This window comes from Pseudophryne corroboree, chromosome 6 (genome assembly GCF_028390025.1).
Source record: "Pseudophryne corroboree isolate aPseCor3 chromosome 6, aPseCor3.hap2, whole genome shotgun sequence".
In the NCBI taxonomy this organism is placed as follows: domain Eukaryota; kingdom Metazoa; phylum Chordata; class Amphibia; order Anura; family Myobatrachidae; genus Pseudophryne; species Pseudophryne corroboree.
Window position 1 is genome coordinate 239,981,421 of NC_086449.1, and position 20,195 is coordinate 240,001,615.

At 45.5% G+C, this 20,195-nt stretch overlaps 1 protein-coding gene across 3 annotated transcripts in view; it reads left to right on the forward strand.

The window, feature by feature from the left end:
• The window catches only part of POLG (DNA polymerase gamma, catalytic subunit), a 286,215-nt gene that overhangs the window by 7,073 nt on the left and 258,947 nt on the right, over nt 1-20,195 (forward strand). For all 3 annotated transcript variants that reach the window (XM_063925790.1, XM_063925792.1, XM_063925791.1), the window contains exon 4: nt 16,074-16,241. In XM_063925790.1, the coding sequence (XP_063781860.1) occupies nt 16,074-16,241 (168 nt within the window). The remainder of the gene's footprint in view (nt 1-16,073; nt 16,242-20,195) is intronic.

The following is a 20,195-nucleotide window of genomic DNA, read 5'->3' on the forward strand; positions in this document are numbered from 1 at the left end:
TACCAATTTCAGACGTTGCCGTTTGGACTCTCCACGGCCCCGAGGATTTTCACCAAGATAATGGCGGAAATGATGGTGGTCCTGCGCAAGCATGGAGTCACAATTTTCCCATACTTGGACGATCTCCTGATAAAAGTGAGAGATCAAGGGAGAAATTGCTGAGCAGTGTGGCGCTCTCTCTGAGAGTGCTCCAGCAACACGGTTGGATTCTAAATCTACCGAAGTCACAGTTGACTCCGACAACTCGACTACCGTTCCTAGGTATGATACTGGATACGGAACAAATGAAGGTCTTCCTCCCAATAGAGAAAGCACAGGACATCCAGGACATGGTCAGAGACCTGCTAAAACCGAAAAGGGTGTCAGTTCACCAATGCACTCGAGTTCTGGGGGAAATGGTGGCGGCCTACGAGGCCATTCCCTTCGGAAGGTTCCATGCAAGGACTTTTCAATGGGATCTTCTGGACAAGTGGTCCGGATCCCATCTGCACTTATATCGGAAAATAACTCTGTCCCCAGGGGCCAGAGTGTCCCTCCTGTGGTGGTTGCAAAGTGCTCACCTCCTGGAGGGTCGCAGGTTCGGAATTCAGGATTGGATCCTGGTTACCACGGACGCGAGCCTCCGAGGATGGGGAGCGGTCACACAGGGAAAGAATTTTCAGGGTCTTTGGTCAGACCAGGAGTCCTGTCTACACATCAATGTGTTGGAACTCAGGGCCATTTACAAATGCCTTCGACAAGCGGAGAGTCTTTTTCGAAACCTACCGGTTCTGATTCAATCAGACAATGTCACAGCAGTGGCTCATGTGAACCGCCAAGGCGGGACAAGAAGCAGAGTCGCGATGGCGGAAGCCACAAGGATCCTTCGCTGGGCGGAAAATCATGTAAGCGCTCATCATTTAAGCGCTCTGTCGGCTGTCTTCATTCCGGGAGTGGACAACTGGGAAGCAGACTTCCTCAGCAGACACGATCTCCATCCAGGAGAGTGGGGACTTCATCAAGAAGTCTTGCAGACGTAACGCGTCTTTGGGGAACTCCTCAAATAGACGATGATGGCGTCACGCCTCAACAAAAAGCTTCGGAGGTATTGTGCCAGGTCTCGGGACCCTCAGGCAGTAGCAGTAGACGCTCTGGTAACACCGTGGGTGTTCAAATCGGTCTACGTGTTTCCTCCTCTTCCTCTCATCACAAAAGTGTTGAGGATCATAAGACGAAGAAGAGTACAGACGATACTCGTTGTCCCAGACTGGCCTCGAAGGGCCTGGTACTCGGATCTACAAGAGATGCTCACAGGAGACCCCTGGCCTCTTCCTCTGAGGGAAGACCTGTTGCAACAGGGGCCCTGTGTATTTCAAGACTTATCGCGGTTACGTTTGACGGCATGGCGGTTGAACGCCGAATCCTAGCGAAAAAGGGGATTCCGGAAGAGGTCATCCCTACTTTAATAAAGGCTAGGAAGGAGGTGACGGTAAAACATTATCACCGTATCTGGCAAAAGTATGTGTCTTGGTGTGAGACCAAGAATGCACCTACGGAAGATTTTCATCTGGGTCGTTTTCTCCACTTCCTACAGACAGGAGTGGATATGGGCCTGAAATTAGCCTCTGTTAAGGTACAGATTTCGTCCCTTTCGATTTTCTTTCAGAAGGAATTGGCTTCGTTTCCAGAAGTCCAGACGTTTGTAAAGGGAGTGCTGCACATCCAGCCCCCTTTTGTGCCTCCAGTGGCACCATGGGACCTGAACGTAGTGTTGCAGTTCCTAAAATCACACTGGTTTGAACCGCTTAACAAGGTTGAGTTGAAATTTCTTACCTGGAAGGTGGTCATGTTGTTGGCCTTAGCATCAGCAAGGTGAGTGTCAGAATTGGCGGCTTTGTCACACAAGAGCCCCTACTTGATTTTTCATGTGGATCGAGCTGAATTGAGGACACTTCCGCAATTTTTACCTAAAGTGGTTTCTTCATTCCATATGAATCAATCTATTGTGGTGCCTGTGGCTACAAGTGACCTGGAGGATTCCAGATCCCTGGACGTAGTCAGGGCCTTAAAAATGTATGTAGCCAGGACAGCTAGACTTAGGAAAACAGAGGCTCTGTTTGTCCTGTATGCGGCCAATAAGATTGGCGCACCTGCTTCGAAGCAGACTATTGCTCGCTGGATCTGTAATACGATTCAGCAGGCTCACTCTACGGCTGGATTGCCGGTACCAAATTCGGTTAAGGCCCATTCCACTAGGAAGGTGGGCTCTTCTTGGGCGGCTGCCCGAGGCGTCTCGGCATTACAACTTTGCCGAGCGGCGACTTGGTCGGGGTCAAGCACTTTTGCAAAATTCTACAAGTTTGATACCCTGGGTGATGAGGACCTAGCGTTTGCTCAGTCGGTGCTGCAGAGTCGTACGCACTCTCCCGCCCGATTGGATGCTTTGGTATAAACCCCATGGTCCTTACGGAGTCCCCAGCATCCTCTAGGACGTAAGAGAAAATAAGATTTTAAACCTACCGGTAAATCTATTTCTCCTAGTCTGTAGAGGATGCTGGGCGCCGGTCCCAGTGCGGAACCTCTGCAAGACTTGTATATAGTTGTTGCTTACATAAGGGTTATGTTACAGTTGAAATCGGTCTTGGACCGTTACTGTTGTTGTTCATACGGTTAACTGGTTATGTATGTTCCAGATTACATGGTATGATTGGTGTGGGCTGGTATGAATCTTGCCCTTGGATTGCTAAATCCTGACTTGTATTGTCCATCTCCTCTGGGCACAGTTCTCTAACTGAGGTCTGGAGGAGGGGCATAGAGGGAGTAGCCAGTGCACACCCATAGTCAAAGTTCTTTTTAGGTGCCCTATCTCCTGCGGAGCCCGTCTATACCCCCATGGTCCTTACGGAGTCCCCAGCATCCTCTACGGACTAGGAGAAATAGATTTACCGGTAGGTTTAAAATCTTATTTTTACACCATGCAAACATAGATTGTTAATGGAAATAAAGAACTGATTGATCATTCATTCTAATCTGCTAATTACAGAACGTACATGTTATTTATTCAGTTTGTTTATGAAACAAAAGGAAATTTACTAATAAGTTCTAATGCTGGACGTACACTGTTCAGTCATTGTCCGATCAACCAATAATCAGCTGATGTGGTCGATAATTGAACTGTGTATTGTTGCAACCAAGCATTAATTATCTGTCTGCTGGACATGCTGAAATCAACCATTATGTCTGAAAGATGAGATAATTGGTCGCCGGATCTGGCAGTGTATACGCTGTTGCTCCCGACTGCCAACATTTCCCCTGTTCCTCCCCAGTGGAGGAATGCAGATATCATGGCCAGCATTAGATGTGTATGCCCAGCATTAGATGTTTTCGGCTGTGCCAATGTTTTTTTTTAATTCTTTGTTTGATTAGCTAACTCCTTCTACGGCTGCTGGCAAACTGTGCCATATATTTATCCCACTTTCTGTGATGAAATGCCTTCATATGTTATTTTCTAGACTCACTCCAATATCAGATGTGGTCTCTTGTACCAGAGTTTCCTCCTGCTTCAAGCTATATTCACTATTCTGTTTTCTCTAACGTCCTAAGTGGATGCTGGGACTCCGTAAGGACCATGGGGAATAGCGGCTCCGCAGGAGACTGGGCACAAAAGTAAAAGCTTGAACTAGCTGGTGTGCACTGGCTCCTCCCCCTATGACCCTCCTCCAAGCCTCAGTTAGATTCTTGTGCCCGAACGAGAAGGGTGCATGCTAGGTGGCTCTCCTGAGCTGCTTAGAGTAAAAGTTTATTTTAGGTTTTTTATTTTCAGTGAGTCCTGCTGGCAACAGGCTCACTGCATCGTGGGACTAAGGGGAGAAGAAGCGAACTCACCTGCGTGCAGAGTGGATTGGGCTTCTTAGGCTACTGGACATTAGCTCCAGAGGGACGATCACAGGTTCAGCCTGGATGGGTCCCGGAGCCGCGCCGCCGGCCCCCTTACAGAGCCAGAAGAACGAAGAGGTCCGGTGAAATCGGCGGCAGAAGACGTTCCTGTCTTCAACTAAGGTAGCGCACAGCACTGCAGCTGTGCGCCATTGCTCTCAGCACACTTCGGTCACTGAGGGTGCAGGGCGCTGGGGGGGAGCGCCCTGAGACGCAATAAAAACTGAAATACCTTAGGATGGCAAAAGAAATACATCACATATAGCTCCTGGGCTATATGGATGTATTTAACCCCTGCCAGTTTTCCAGAAAAAATCTGGAGATAAGGCCGTCGTGAAGGGGCGGAGCCTATCTCCTCCGCACACAAGCGCCATTTTCCCTCACAGTTCCGCTGGAAGGACGGCTCCCTGACTCTCCCCTGCAGTCCCTACAGAATCAGGGTAAAAACGAGAGAGGGGGGGCACTATTGGCAGCTAAATTAAAAACAGCAGCTATAAAAGGGAGTAACACTTATATAAGGTTATCCCTATATATATATATATATATATATATATATATATATATATATATATATATATATATATATATCACATACACAGTAGCTGGCACTCGCTGGATCCATACTAATATAGCGTGTCCTGGTGCCCTCACATGCTGGTATCCCCAGCAGTATGTACACAGCAGACAGGTGCGGCACTCAGGAAAAAATAACAGACTCAGGAAAGTTGTATATCAACGTTTCGGTGTATTACCGTCTTCAGGATATAAAATACAAACAAACAAAATCTTACCTTAAATTGCTATCTCACCCAGTGAAAAGCAGGCAGTGTTTGACGTGCATCCACGGCCGCCGCCGGACCGGAAGCGAGGCGCAGCTCACGTCAACATTACCCACAACGGCATGTCCGCGCTTCAGCTGTGCGGCGCATGCTTGTGACATCACCATCACCATAACAACCACAATGTACACAACAACATCACTGAAAGAGAAAGTAACATAGCGTATAGTATAATCATATCTGCAGAATATACTTATACAAGTATCTACATTCCTGCTTTGATTGAGAGCATCAGGCAATGATTATTAGATGATTCTAGATATATTCTATCAGCATAAATAGATTTATGTGACTTCATATGAACATGGACCACGTGATTGTTTCATTAAGTCCTCGAGGACTAACTGTCTCCAATCTATGTATCCATTCTGTTTCACGTTTAAGTAGAAGTCGATTACGATCACCACCTCTACGTAAGGGGGGGATGTGGTCGATCATTCTATACTTCAGGCTAGATATACTATGTCTATTTACTAGAAAGTGTCGGGCAACTGGTTGTTCGCTCTTACCACTATTAATGGCAGCTCTAATTGCCGACCTATGTGCCGACATTCTCTCTTTGAATTTGCATTGGGTCTTCCCAATGTAAGAAAGTCCGCAAGGACAGATAATCTGATAGACCACATGTGTACTATTACAGGTGAGATGGTGTCTGATTTGGTACATCCTACCTGAATGTGGATGTGGGAACCTATCACCCGGAATCATAAAACTGCATGTAGCACATGTACATCTGAAACATCCCCATTTTTTATTAGCTAGAAAATGAGTGGCTTTATTGGGATCACTGATGTCAGTGCGAACAAGTAAGTCCCTAAGATTTTTTTCACGGGTATAACATGGCATTATCATCTGTTGTCCCAAGTGAAGGGACCTATCTGATTGTATGATTGGCCATCTGCTCTTAGTAATTTTTTTGATATCAGGGGATAAATCATTGTATCTACTTACAAACGGGAATCTATCAGATGACATTCCTTTTGCCTTTTTCTGTAATAAAGTAGACCTGTCAAGTTTAAGGACCTTATCTTTAATATTGCATAAATTCCTGTAATCATAGCCGCGCTCAACAAATTTCTGTACCATTTCATCAAGTTGCCTACATGCCTCATCTGGATCGGAATTAATTCTACGTGTTCTTATCATCTGAGAGTAGGGTAAACCTAGTTTGAGTTCACGTGGATGGTTACTGTTAATATGTAAAATAGTGTTGCGGTCCGTAGGTTTATTAAATACAGATGTAGTCAATCCTTCTGGGGTTACTGTAATCTGGACATCCAGAAAGTGGATCTGTGATTGACTCATCTCTACTGTAAGTTTTACTGGGCAGTCAGAATCATTGTGCAGGTTGATTAACGATCTGAAATTATCTTCAGTACCCTGCCAAATTAAAAACAGGTCGTCTATATACCGCATATAACAGATAACCTTAGAACACACTTCTTGATTAGAAAAAAATAAATCCTGTTCAATATCAAACATATAACAATTCGAGTATGCTGGGGCTACAGAAGACCCCCACAGAATGGATACATAGATTGGAGACAGTTAGTCCTCGAGGACTTAATGAAACAATCACGTGGTCCATGTTCATATGAAGTCACATAAATCTATTTATGCTGATAGAATATATCTAGAATCATCTAATAATCATTGCCTGATGCTCTCAATCAAAGCAGGAATGTAGATACTTGTATAAGTATATTCTGCAGATATGATTATACTATACGCTATGTTACTTTCTCTTTCAGTGATGTTGTTGTGTACATTGTGGTTGTTATGGTGATGGTGATGTCACAAGCATGCGCCGCACAGCTGAAGCGCGGACATGCCGTTGTGGGTAATGTTGACGTGAGCTGCGCCTCGCTTCCGGTCCGGCGGCGGCCGTGGATGCACGTCAAACACTGCCTGCTTTTCACTGGGTGAGATAGCAATTTAAGGTAAGATTTTGTTTGTTTGTATTTTATATCCTGAAGACGGTAATACACCGAAACGTTGATATACAACTTTCCTGAGTCTGTTATTTTTTCCTGAGTGCCGCACCTGTCTGCTGTGTACATACTGCTGGGGATACCAGCATGTGAGGGCACCAGGACACGCTATATTAGTATGGATCCAGCGAGTGCCAGCTACTGTGTATGTGATATTTAGAAGGAAGCCCAACTATACATTTGGAAACCTTCTTAACGTGGCACCCTCCGCTTTTGTTGGGATTTGCTATATTACCCAAACATATGGATTTTGTTCACAAACTGTGATTGTTTTTATCAAGGACACTGCACACAACAGCATCTTGATACTCAGTGGTCTCTCCCTACATTGAGAGCATCATTGCATGATCACCGAGCACGGTGAGTGAGTATTACACACTGGTAGGTGTGTGGAAGAAATGGCTGAATTTAATGATGATTTACCTTTTAACCCTGCGTTGTACCCGATTGGGGATACATTTGGGTTCTCTGATGTCGAGATTGATGGTATACTCCACAAGGATTGCCTCAAAGATAGCCCTGAGGCTACTAGTACTGACATTATCTACAGAGACCTACTACGGCTTAAAAGAAAAGAACTAGACTTCTACTATCACTCTATAACTTTGAGTGACTATTATAGATCAAAAAAAATACCAAGGGGATTCCGGATAAGGAATTGTCCCACGATTGGCCGATATGATCCTGGTTTTTGTAAAAAATGGACAGGAATACTGAACAAATGTTCCTATGACTTGATCATTCTGGTTATTGATCAATCTAATAAAGAACTATCAGCAATCAAGGAGAAAATTGATGCCTTTGAGAAAATTCATCTACCTGCACTAAGTGTCGACACAGAGACGGATTGGATCGCAAAATTGGAGAATCAAATCTCTATCTATAAACGTGATCTTATAAAATTTAAAAAGGAGAAAGCCCAGAAAGTAGATAACGACTATGAATATCATAAAGTGTATAGATGGCTCACAGGAGGTAACGAAGGCAATAACACGAGACGGAACTTCCAACGAAACCGCCGATATCCGAAATCCATGCACGATACGGCCTCCTCACAAGAGCAATCTAGCAGTGCCAGTGAATCTGGTAAAAAACCAGTTGGGCGACGTCAAAAGCGAATTATCCCTTTAGCGGTAACCACACGCAGGAAATATGCCACCCAGGCCATAGACCAACAAGACGAGGTGGACAATGCCGGCGACAAAGGACGTGGCAGAAAACCGCCAGTCCAGCAAAGGAGGTAGTTTGCAACCTCTCCTCATATGAACTATCTCAATCGGAGTTCAGTCTTCTACAAAAAGGACTTTCATATATACCTACATGTCCCTTTAACACGCAGCAGTGGCAAGTAGACAAGTACAAACTACAGAGGAAACTGAAGTTAAGAGAATTTTTTGGGAATAAAGAATGTGCCCCCATTAATGACAAATGGGTTATTCCTGCACAGATGAAACAATTTGCAGCAAAATCAACATTTGAACCTGTGTCTCTAAATGCTTCAATAAAAACGTTTATGAGATTGTTAGAGGATGACGTTAATCAACTACAAGTGAATAATAAAAATCATCATCCCAATCTCACCATCTTGGAACGTCATGCCATCAAATCACTGTCCTCTAACAAGGATCTTCTTATTCGTCCCGCTGATAAGGGCGGGGCAATAGTATTACAAGACCTCACTGATTACCGAGCCGAAATCTTGAGACAACTAAGTGATCAGGACACTTACGGAAAATTGGTCTCTGATCCTGGTACCATCTTTAAAAAGGAACTGGAGAGTATCATCTATGGAGCGAAAACAGCAGCCATTATAACAGATGAACTGGGTAACATACTTATACCTGAATATCCTATCACCCCCATACTATATAGTTTGCCTAAAATACATAAGGGCATCTCCCCTCCCCCAGGCAGACCTATAATCTCTGCCAGGGGATCCCTGTCTCAACCAGCCGCTACCTTACTCGATGCTATCTTACAACCTCTTATTCAGAGCAATGAGTTCTTTCTTCTTGACACAACCAGCTTTTTAAATAAATTATCCACAGTTGGCCCATTACCAGGTGGGGTCTGGCTAGTGACGGCAGATGTCACTAGCCTTTATACAATTATCCCCCATGATATAGGGATCTCTGCGGTGAAAAAGATCCTGACAACTGATGATCAATTAACACCAGCTTTTGTTGAATTTTTGTTACAGCTTTTAGAATTTATTTTGACCAGAAATTACTTTTTGTTTGATGGGGACTATTACATACAGAGACTTGGGTGTGCTATGGGGTCTTCTGTAGCCCCAGCATACTCGAATTGTTATATGTTTGATATTGAACAGGATTTATTTTTTTCTAATCAAGAAGTGTGTTCTAAGGTTATCTGTTATATGCGGTATATAGACGACCTGTTTTTAATTTGGCAGGGTACTGAAGATAATTTCAGATCGTTAATCAACCTGCACAATGATTCTGACTGCCCAGTAAAACTTACAGTAGAGATGAGTCAATCACAGATCCACTTTCTGGATGTCCAGATTACAGTAACCTCAGAAGGATTGACTACATCTGTATTTAATAAACCTACGGACCGCAACACTATTTTACATATTAACAGTAACCATCCACGTGAACTCAAACTAGGTTTACCCTACTCTCAGATGATAAGAACACGTAGAATTAATTCCGATCCAGATGAGGCATGTAGGCAACTTGATGAAATGGTACAGAAATTTGTTGAGCGCGGCTATGATTACAGGAATTTATGCAATATTAAAGATAAGGTCCTTAAACTTGACAGGTCTACTTTATTACAGAAAAAGGCAAAAGGAATGTCATCTGATAGATTCCCGTTTGTAAGTAGATACAATGATTTATCCCCTGATATCAAAAAAATTACTAAAAGCAGATGGCCAATCATACAATCAGATAGGTCCCTTCACTTGGGACAACAGATGATAATGCCATGTTATACCCGTGAAAAAAATCTTAGGGACTTACTTGTTCGCACTGACATCAGTGATCCCAATAAAGCCACTCATTTTCTAGCTAATAAAAAATGGGGATGTTTCAGATGTACATGTGCTACATGCAGTTTTATGATTCCGGGTGATAGGTTCCCACATCCACATTCAGGTAGGATGTACCAAATCAGACACCATCTCACCTGTAATAGTACACATGTGGTCTATCAGATTATCTGTCCTTGCGGACTTTCTTACATTGGGAAGACCCAATGCAAATTCAAAGAGAGAATGTCGGCACATAGGTCGGCAATTAGAGCTGCCATTAATAGTGGTAAGAGCGAACAACCAGTTGCCCGACACTTTCTAGTAAATAGACATAGTATATCTAGCCTGAAGTATAGAATGATCGACCACATCCCCCCCTTACGTAGAGGTGGTGATCGTAATCGACTTCTACTTAAACGTGAAACAGAATGGATACATAGATTGGAGACAGTTAGTCCTCGAGGACTTAATGAAACAATCACGTGGTCCATGTTCATATGAAGTCACATAAATCTATTTATGCTGATAGAATATATCTAGAATCATCTAATAATCATTGCCTGATGCTCTCAATCAAAGCAGGAATGTAGATACTTGTATAAGTATATTCTGCAGATATGATTATACTATACGCTATGTTACTTTCTCTTTCAGTGATGTTGTTGTGTACATTGTGGTTGTTATGGTGATGGTGATGTCACAAGCATGCGCCGCACAGCTGAAGCGCGGACATGCCGTTGTGGGTAATGTTGACGTGAGCTGCGCCTCGCTTCCGGTCCGGCGGCGGCCGTGGATGCACGTCAAACACTGCCTGCTTTTCACTGGGTGAGATAGCAATTTAAGGTAAGATTTTGTTTGTTTGTATTTTATATCCTGAAGACGGTAATACACCGAAACGTTGATATACAACTTTCCTGAGTCTGTTATTTTTTCCTGAGTGCCGCACCTGTCTGCTGTGTGTGTGTGTATATATATATATATATATATATATATATATATATATATATATAGCGCTCTGGTGTGTGCTGGCAAACTCTCCCTCTGTCTCCCCAAAGGGCTAGTGGGGTCCTGTCCTCTATCAGAGCATTCCCTGTGTGTGTGCTGGGTGTCGGTACGATTGTGTCGACATGTATGAGGAGGAAAATGATGTGGAAGCAGAGCAATTGCCTGTGTTAGTGATGTCACCCCCTAGGGAGTCGACACCTGACTGGATGGTTGTATTTAAAGAACTACGTGACAATGTCAGCACTTTACAAAAAACTGTTGACGACATGAGACAGCCGACAAATCAATTAGTGCCTGTCCAGGCGTCTCAGATACCGTCAGGGGCGATAAAACGCCCGTTACCTCAGTGGGTCGACACAGACCCAGACACAGATACTGAGTCCAGTGTCGACGGTGAGGAGACAAACGTAATGTCCAGTAGGGCCACACGTTACATGATCACGGCAATGAAGGCGTTTTAATTATCCCTTACTTGGACGATCTCCTGATAAGGGCAAGGTCCAGGGAACAGTTAGAAGTCGGAGTAGCACTATCTCAGTTAGTGTTACGTCAGCACGGGTGGATTCTAAATATTCCAAAATCGCAGCTGATTCCAACAACACGTCTCCTGTTCCTAGGAATGATTCTGGACACAGTCCAGAAAAAGGTGTTTCTCCCAGAGGAGAAGGCCAGGGAGTTATCCGAGCTAGTCAGGAATCTCCTAAAACCAGGCCAGGTGTCAGTGCATCAGTGCACGAGGGTCCTGGGAAAAATGGTGGCTTCTTACGAAGCGATTCCATTCGGAAGATTCCATGCAAGAACGTTTCAGTGGGATCTTCTGGACAAATGGTCCGGATCGCATCTTCAAGAGGGCCGCAGATTCGGCATTCAGGATTGGATCCTGGTGACCACGGATGCCAGCCTGAGAGGCTGGGGAGCAGTCACACAGGGACGAAATTTCCAGGGCTTGTGGTCAAGCATGGAAACATCTCTTCATATAAACATTCTGGAACTAAGGGCCATTTACAATGCCCTAAGTCAAGCAAAACCCCTGCTTCAGGGTCAGGCGGTATTGATCCAATCGGACAACATCACGTCAGTCGCCCACGTAAACAGACAGGGCGGCACGAGAAGCAGGAGGGCGATGGCAGAAGCTGCAAGGATTCTTCGCTGGGCGGAGAATCATGTGATAGCACTGTCAGCAGTGTTCATTCCGGGAGTGGACAACTGGGAAGCGGACTTCCTCAGCAGACACGACCTTCACCCGGGGGAGTGGGGACTTCATCCAGAAGTCTTCCAAGAGATGGTAAACCGTTGGGAAAAACCAAAGGTGGACATGATGGCGTCCCGTCTCAACAAAAAACTAGACAGATATTGCGCCAGGTCAAGGGACCCTCAGGCAATAGCGGTGGACGCTCTGGTAACACCATGGGTGTATCAGTCAGTGTATGTGTTCCCTCCTCTGCCTCTCATACCAAAAGTACTGAGAATCATAAAAAGGAGAGGAGTAAGAACTATACTCGTGGTTCCGGATTGGCCAAGAAGGACTTGGTACCCGGAACTTCAAGAGATGCTCACGGAGGAACCGTGGCCTCTACCTCTAAGAAAGGACCTGCTCCAGCAGGGGCCTTGTCTGTTCCAAGACTTACCGCGGCTGCGTTTGACGGCATGGCGGTTGAACGCCGGATCCTGAAGGAAAAAGGCATTCCAGAAGAAGTCATCCCTACCCTGATAAAGGCCAGGAAGGATGTAACCGCAAAACATTATCACCGCATTTGGCGAAAATATGTTGCGTGGTGTGAGGCCAAAGAGGCCCCTACAGAGGAATTTCAACTGGGTCGCTTCCTACATTTCCTGCAAACAGGACTGTCTATGGGCCTAAAATTAGGGTTCATTAAGGTTCAAATTTCGGCCCTGTCGATTTTCTTCCAAAAAGAACTGGCTTCAGTGCCTGAAGTCCAGACGTTTGTCAAAGGGGTACTGCATATACAGCCTCCTTTTGTGCCCCCGGTGGCACCTTGGGATCTCAATGTGGTTTTGGGGTTCCTAAAATCACATTGGTTTGAACCACTCACCACTGTGGAATTAAAATATCTCACATGGAAGGTGGTAATGCTGTTAGCCCTGGCTTCAGCCAGGCGTGTCTCAGAATTGGCGGCTTTATCTTATAAAAGCCCTTACCTGATTTTTCACACGGATAGGGCAGAATTGAGGACTCGTCCTCAATTTCTCCCAAAGGTGGTTTCAGCGTTTCACGTGAACCAGCCTATTGTGGTGCCTGCGGCTACTAGGGACTTGGAGGACTCCAAGTTACTGGACGTAGTCAGGGCCCTGAAAATATATATTTCCAGGACGGCTGGAGTCAGGAAATCTGACTCGCTGTTTATCCTGTATGCACCCAACAAGCTGGGTGCTCCTGCTTCTAAGCAGACGATTGCTCGTTGGATTTGTAGTACAATTCAGCTTGCACATTCTGTGGCAGGCCTGCCACAGCCAAAATCTGTAAAAGCCCATTCCACAAGGAAGGTGGGCTCATCTTGGGCGGCTGCCCGAGGGGTCTCGGCTTTACAACTTTGCCGAGCAGCTACTTGGTCAGGGGCAAACACGTTTGCTAAATTCTACAAATTTGATACCCTGGCTGAGGAGGACCTGGAGTTCTCTCATTCGGTGCTGCAGAGTCATCCGCACTCTCCCGCCCGTTTGGGAGCTTTGGTATAATCCCCATGGTCCTTACGGAGTCCCAGCATCCACTTAGGACGTTAGAGAAAATAAGAATTTACTTACCGATAATTCTATTTCTCATAGTCCGTAGTGGATGCTGGGCGCCCATCCCAAGTGCGGATTGTCTGCAATACTTGTATATAGTTATTGTTACAAAATTCGGGTTATTATTGTTGTGAGCCATCTTTTCAGAGGCTCCTTCGTTTATCATACTGTTAACTGGGTTCAGATCACAGGTTGTACGGTGTGATTGGTGTGGCTGGTATGAGTCTTACCCGGGATTCAAGATCCTTCCTTATTATGTACGCTCGTACGGGCACAGTATCCTAACTGAGGCTTGGAGGAGGGTCATAGGGGGAGGAGCCAGTGCACACCAGCTAGTTCAAGCTTTTACTTTTGTGCCCAGTCTCCTGCGGAGCCGCTATTCCCCATGGTCCTTACGGAGTCCCAGCATCCACTACGGACTATGAGAAATAGAATTATCGGTAAGTAAATTCTTATTTTCTTGAACAGTCTTTTGTCTCAATTACTTTCCATTACTCCATTGTGGTTGTGTTTTGTGCGATCTGAGTCCCATTCATTGCAATATTACACTCTGAAGTGTTTTCAAAAAGCCCAAGTAATGGGTTAATTACTAGTGAACAATGGTGACATTTGCTGATCAGGATTGTGTGACTAGAATTGTCTTGTGCTCTATGACCAGGGTCACTAGAAAGGGGGTCAGTGGTGCAGGGCCCGATTGAGCCTTGCTGGGGGGAGGGCACTTAAGACAAGATGAGGTGCATATTAGATATTTAATTGATAAGAAAGGTATCTCAGCACAGGTGACGGCAATCATAAATTAAGTGGAAGTCCACGTAGAGAGCATTTTGTCCCTCCTGGAATAAGTCATTTTAGGAGGTATGGATTGTGTAGTAAACTTTAAACCAATGGTGTATATTAGATTGAAACTAATAGTTTAATAATGCCCGATTACTGTTTATAGCTCCACCTAATTGAGAGACAACTATTTGATAAATTATTCTTGTAGTGAAACAAAGACTGTTTTTAAACAACCTTAAAATACACATAGAAAAGTAAAAGCTATAATTTATCTTGTCACATGCAAAAATATCATCAGCCTCTGTACTACTTACACACTGGGTCAGGTCTCAGGAGGACTCTGTCTCCCTAAACCAAGGCATAACAAATGTTTCTAAAATCTAGGAGCCAGGATGAAAGTAGGAGCCAGACCACCATTCACCCCCCATCCCACCACCCCTAGGTGAACCAACACCCACAGCCACATGACTGAGCGGGTACCCTCCGCAGCCATATTGCTGTGCAGCTACTTCCCGGGCAAATAACCACTCCTCACAGCCACCTCCAGGCAAACAATCCCCCTCCTGTGGCCACATCACTTTCCTCCCAGAAGCCGCATAGACACTCTTAAGCGCCCTACACACTAGAAGACATGACCAATGTGAAAGATGAAAGGTGTGTAAGATGAGCAATTTCCCTTGAACTTCCCAGAGCCCTGACAAACGAAATTGAGTGTACACACTAAGCAATTTTTCAAACAATTTGAAAGACGAAAGATATAGCTTTTGGAATTGGCACCTTTTTTTAAATATTTTAATATTGGGGTGGCATTTCTGGGTGTGTGGGCAGGGCTGTAGAAGGGGGAACCAATTAAGTTTTTTTCACCCACTGCCCCACCAATTTCCACTGTGCCACCAACTTAATGAAAAAAACATTGTGATAGGATCATAAATAATAATAAAAAATAAAAATAAAAAAAAAATAAATATATATATATATATACCCATTATATCAGCCGTCGGTGGAGGGGAAGGGGGGGGGGGGGGCATACACACTAGACGACTTGAACGATATATCGTTCAAAATCATCTTTATCGTTCAATCCTTTTAAAAAAAAGTCGTCTAGTGTTCATGGCCCTTTAGAGCTGTATGCAGCCGGTGTTTGGAGACCGCAGACAGCGCAGGCTGGGACAGGACAGCCAGAGTCAGCACAGGACAGACAGGCACAGAAGTTAGTGCAGGCTGGGACGGACAGCACATGCATGAAAAGGCAGCTGCAATACTGGCACACCCATAAATCTCTACTGAGGATCTGCTTCTTCCCTGCATAATCTGGTAACCAGGGAGCAGAATCTATGGGCCATGGCGACCTGGCCCTCGGGATTTGTTTGCCCTGAACCTAAATGATCTTATTAGATAACAGGTTACATAGGACCCTGACACCCAGGCAGGGAGGAGAAGTAGCTGTGATTCCACAGTCATTTACAGTTCCCCCACCATCTCTCTTCTGGTAGGGAAACTCTGTCTGTAGCTCATGAAACCTAATACTCCTGTGTCTCTGCCTGCACTGCATACTGTCCTGCTTCCATTGTGGCTGCCTGGTTCTGCTGCTGCACAAGAGGGAGAGCTAGCCAGGGGGCCCCCTGACAGGTGTGGGGGCCCGGGGTACAGTATACATCCTGCGTGACCCCCTTTAATCTGGCTACGCAGTGGTGAGGTGAAACTTGAGTCAGGTTTGTTACTTGAGTGTCATAGGCTGCCTTGAGTTCATAAAAATATCATTGCCCATGTAACTTTGTTTCATTTTATTTTATTTGCTAGGGATCAAAGATGCGTTTTATGGACACTATGAGTTTGCACATGGCTGTTTCAGGCCTGACAGGATTTCAGCGCAGTTTATGGATGGCCAGTAAATATGGGAGGAATAAAGGGCTGCAGGAGGTCAAGCAGCATATCATGAAGACCCGCAGAAAGAGCGACGGTCCTGCAGTAAGTAATATGCAGAGGGTGCTTACTTACAGTGGAACTCCAGGTCCATTTAAAAAATGTAAAATATCCTTTATTGTTCTGTGCATTTAACACGCATATTAGTGTTCCTGTATCTCTGACTCGCACCTCATCTCTGGACAGCTTACTCTGCAGAAAAGATTATGTTGGGGATGATGATCTTAAGACTGAACATTATTAGTGTAAATGGTGTGATTCCTCCAAAATGGTACCAGTAATAGTGCTCATGACCTGGGCTCTCACCAATGCACATTGTTTAGGACCACCTAGGTTTAGCTTCTCTAGTCATGTAGTGCATCAGGTATAGCACCTCACTAGCGATGCCTTGCTGATGCTTGGCAAACTTATGGTGCAGCGAGGCTCCACTGGGGAAGTAGAAATTATTCTATTTATTTATGCCCGGATTCCTTACGTAGGTGCTCATAAAGTCTATAGGGAAGCACAAGTATTATATTAGTATTTTCCCCCTTGTTTGTTATCGGTCCCTTCCTTGTACAGTTTAATTTTTCCTCAGTTCAACATATGTCTGTTTGCCGAGGGTATCTTCTGTGTGTTGGCACTGTGTATGCAAAGCCGTCTTTTCGTGTTTTCTGAGTAGAAGATAGAACACCCACTACCGCCTGCGGGTCATCACAGCTGCAGCTGATAGCACCCCCCACCCCTACTGATGGAGGATCGGTAGGGGCCACAGTGCATTGCTGTGCCCAGGGGCCTACACTGCTGTTAAGACGGCCCTGTGTGTATGCTCCACGACTGAGCAATTTCTTGTGCACCTAGTATAGGGTATGTGTAAGCGCTCATTGATGATAATGATTGGTAGCAAACCAGTGATGTATGCAGGATTAATTTACATTGTAGTATGCATAGAACTGTGCATGCTGGTGAATATACACAGTTATTTTCCATGCACGCAGTTTTATAGCACCATGGGGCCTATTGAAATTCCAGAGGATTTGCGTCCTGATGCGTAAAGTACTAATGTCCAATACTTTGCACAGGACTGCATCTGCGCTTGCGCGAATGGGTCCTGCGACAAAGGACGCAGTACGGCATCAGACTAAGGTGCAGCTCGGATCACGCAGGAGGCTTCTACTTGTAATAGACATTTCCTGCTGCATTTACATACAGAGCTATCTCTGCTGCTTACAACCACATCTGAATTAGCCTCCATATGCCCAATTCCCTTCAAAATTTCTTTACTTCCTCTAATTGAACAGTTTGGCTATAATACTATAATGTGTAAATATGTAAAGGAACAAATAAAAATAATAGGCCATAGGAAAGTTGATCCCAGCACAAATCAGGAGCAGATTTCTGTGGCTGTTCCCTGTCTAACCTTTCTAATGGCCCTACTTGCTGCACTTGCCTTGAAGCTCCCTTTGCTGATATATAGGCCTGTGCAACTCTTCAATAGGCCCCTTGAATTCCCCTTTCTAGTGCAGTCTCTATGTAACTATCATGGGAAAAGTCGTCAGTTGCTTAAAGGTTACCTTGAAAAGATTACTGCGTCCATAACTTGCCTCACTAAGGGGCCGAATCAGACCTGATCGCTAGGCTGCGTTTTCTCACAGCCTGCGATCAGATCTGAACTGCGCATGCGTATGCACCGCAATGCGCAGGCGCAACGGGTCCGCAGCAATGGGGATCGCCGGTCAGCGACGGGATGGTGCGAAAATTCCGAACGCATCAGCGATCGCAAGGAGATTAACAGGAAGAGGGTGTTTGTGGGTGGCATCTGACCGTTAAAAAGGAGTGTCCGGGGAAAATGCAGGAGGGACCAGGCGTTTGAAGGGAGGGTTTCTAACGTCATCTCCGGCCACCGATCATCGCAGCGGCTGAGTAAGTCCGGGGCTGAGCAGAAACTGCACAAACATGTTTGTGCAGTTCTGCTACACATGCGATTGCACACCTGCACACACTCCATACCCTCTCCCTGTAGACGGCGACTACCTGATCGCAGGGATGCAAAAAAACGCACCCTAGCGATCAGGTCTGAATTACCCCCTAAAGCAGGGGTGGGGAACCTTTTCTCTTATGTCCTAGAGGATGCAGGGGTCCACATTAGTACCATGGGGTATAGACGGGTCCACCAGGAGCCATTGGCACTTTAAGAGTTTGAGAGTGTGGGCTGGCTCCTCCCTCTATGCCCCTTCTACCAGACTCAGTTTAGAAAATGTGCCCGGAGGAGCCGGTAACATCTAGGGGAGCTCCATAGGAGTTTCTTTAGTTTTTTTTATTTTAAAAGAGTTTAGGCACAAGGAGGCTGCTGGCAACAGCCTCCCTGCTTCGTGGGACTAAGGGGGGGAGTAGTGTCCGCCCTAAAGGGTCTGAGCCACTATCTCCGTTGACAGGACACTGAGCTCCTGAGGGGACAGATCGATCGCCGCCACAGGGGATCGCTAACCCCAGCAGCATGCCGCCAACCCCCTTACAGAGCCAGAAGACTTTAGTGTCGAGTGAGTCACTGGCCCCCTGGCAAGCGGAAGATGGCAGCAACAGGGTAGGGAGCGCAGTACTGACTGTGCTCCGGGGCTCGGCGGTACATGGTGCGGCGCTGTGAGGGGCACCCTGAGCCAGGGCCTACATCCTAAACTGGTCACACAGCCCGTCGGAGACCCTGGATCACTGCCAGCAATATACCCATATAATTTCAAACAAGAGCGGGAGCCAGCGCCAGAAAAGTTGGCGCTGGTAAAGGGTTCCTTTATCTTTGGAAGTGCTGTGTGTGGGTTGGCTCCAAATTCTGTGTCTCTCTTGGCATACTTAGGGGGGAAATTCTGTCAGCATTTCCCTGTGTGTGTGTGTGTGTGTGTTTGTTTGCTCACAAAAATAACTATGTCTAGGGACTCTGTGTCATATGCTGCAGAGGATATGTCCTCTCAGGATGATCCCATTCCATGTAATCAGGATTGCATTGTTTTAGCACAGATTCCTATAAGAGGACCGGAGTGGTTATCCTCTATTAAAAGTATGATTTCTCAGATTTCTACTAGGGTAGCACAAAATGAAACTGCAACTCAGGTTTTGCAGAACTCTATGGCTGTTTGGTCTGGGTCGGCACCTTCAGGGCCACCTGGCACTCACTCTCAAAAACGTGCTCTTGCCCAGATTATGCAAGATGACACGGATACCGACTGACACGATAGACGGGATGGGTACATGCTGAAGGGGGCGGCATATCTTGCAAAAGGGGTGCAGAGATGTGTTAAATATTGCCGAAGCAATACCGGAGCAGGTTGAGGAGGCTTACTTCACGGATAATAAGAAAGCCTCGCTAACCTTTCCTGCGTCAAAAGAGTTAAATGCTATATTTGAAAAATCTTGGGAAATTCCAGACAAAAAATTCCAGATCCCAAGAAAGGTTCTGGTTGCATTCCCCTTCCCTGAGGAGGATAGGAAAAAATGGGAAAACCCACCCATAGTTGACGCATCTGTGTCCAGACTGTCAAAGAAGGTGGTTTTACCTGTTCCAGGATCTGCCGCGTTAAAAGAACTGGCTTTGTCGCAAGATTGACACTACGCTCAAATCCATGTACATGTCTTCGGGGGTGATATTACGACTTACCATTGCCTGTGCATGAATTTCTAAGGCTATAGTAAAGTGGTCTGGCAAGTTACTTGAGGAATTGAATACAATGGATAAAAGTGACGTTGAATTGTTCTTGCGTAACATACAGGATTATGCGGGATATACGGTGGAATCCATGAAAGACCTGGGTTCGATGGCTGCAGGAATTTCATCCATGTCTGTCTCAGCTCGTAGAGGACTCTGGCTGCGCCAATGGTCTGCCGACACGGAATCCAGGAGAAGTGTGGAGAACCTACCCTACACAGGTCAGGCTCTTTTTGGGGAAGCTCTAGATGCATGGATTTCAACGGCAACTGCGGGTAAGTCACCTTTTCTTCCTTCAGCTGCGCCTGCTGCGAAGAAACCTT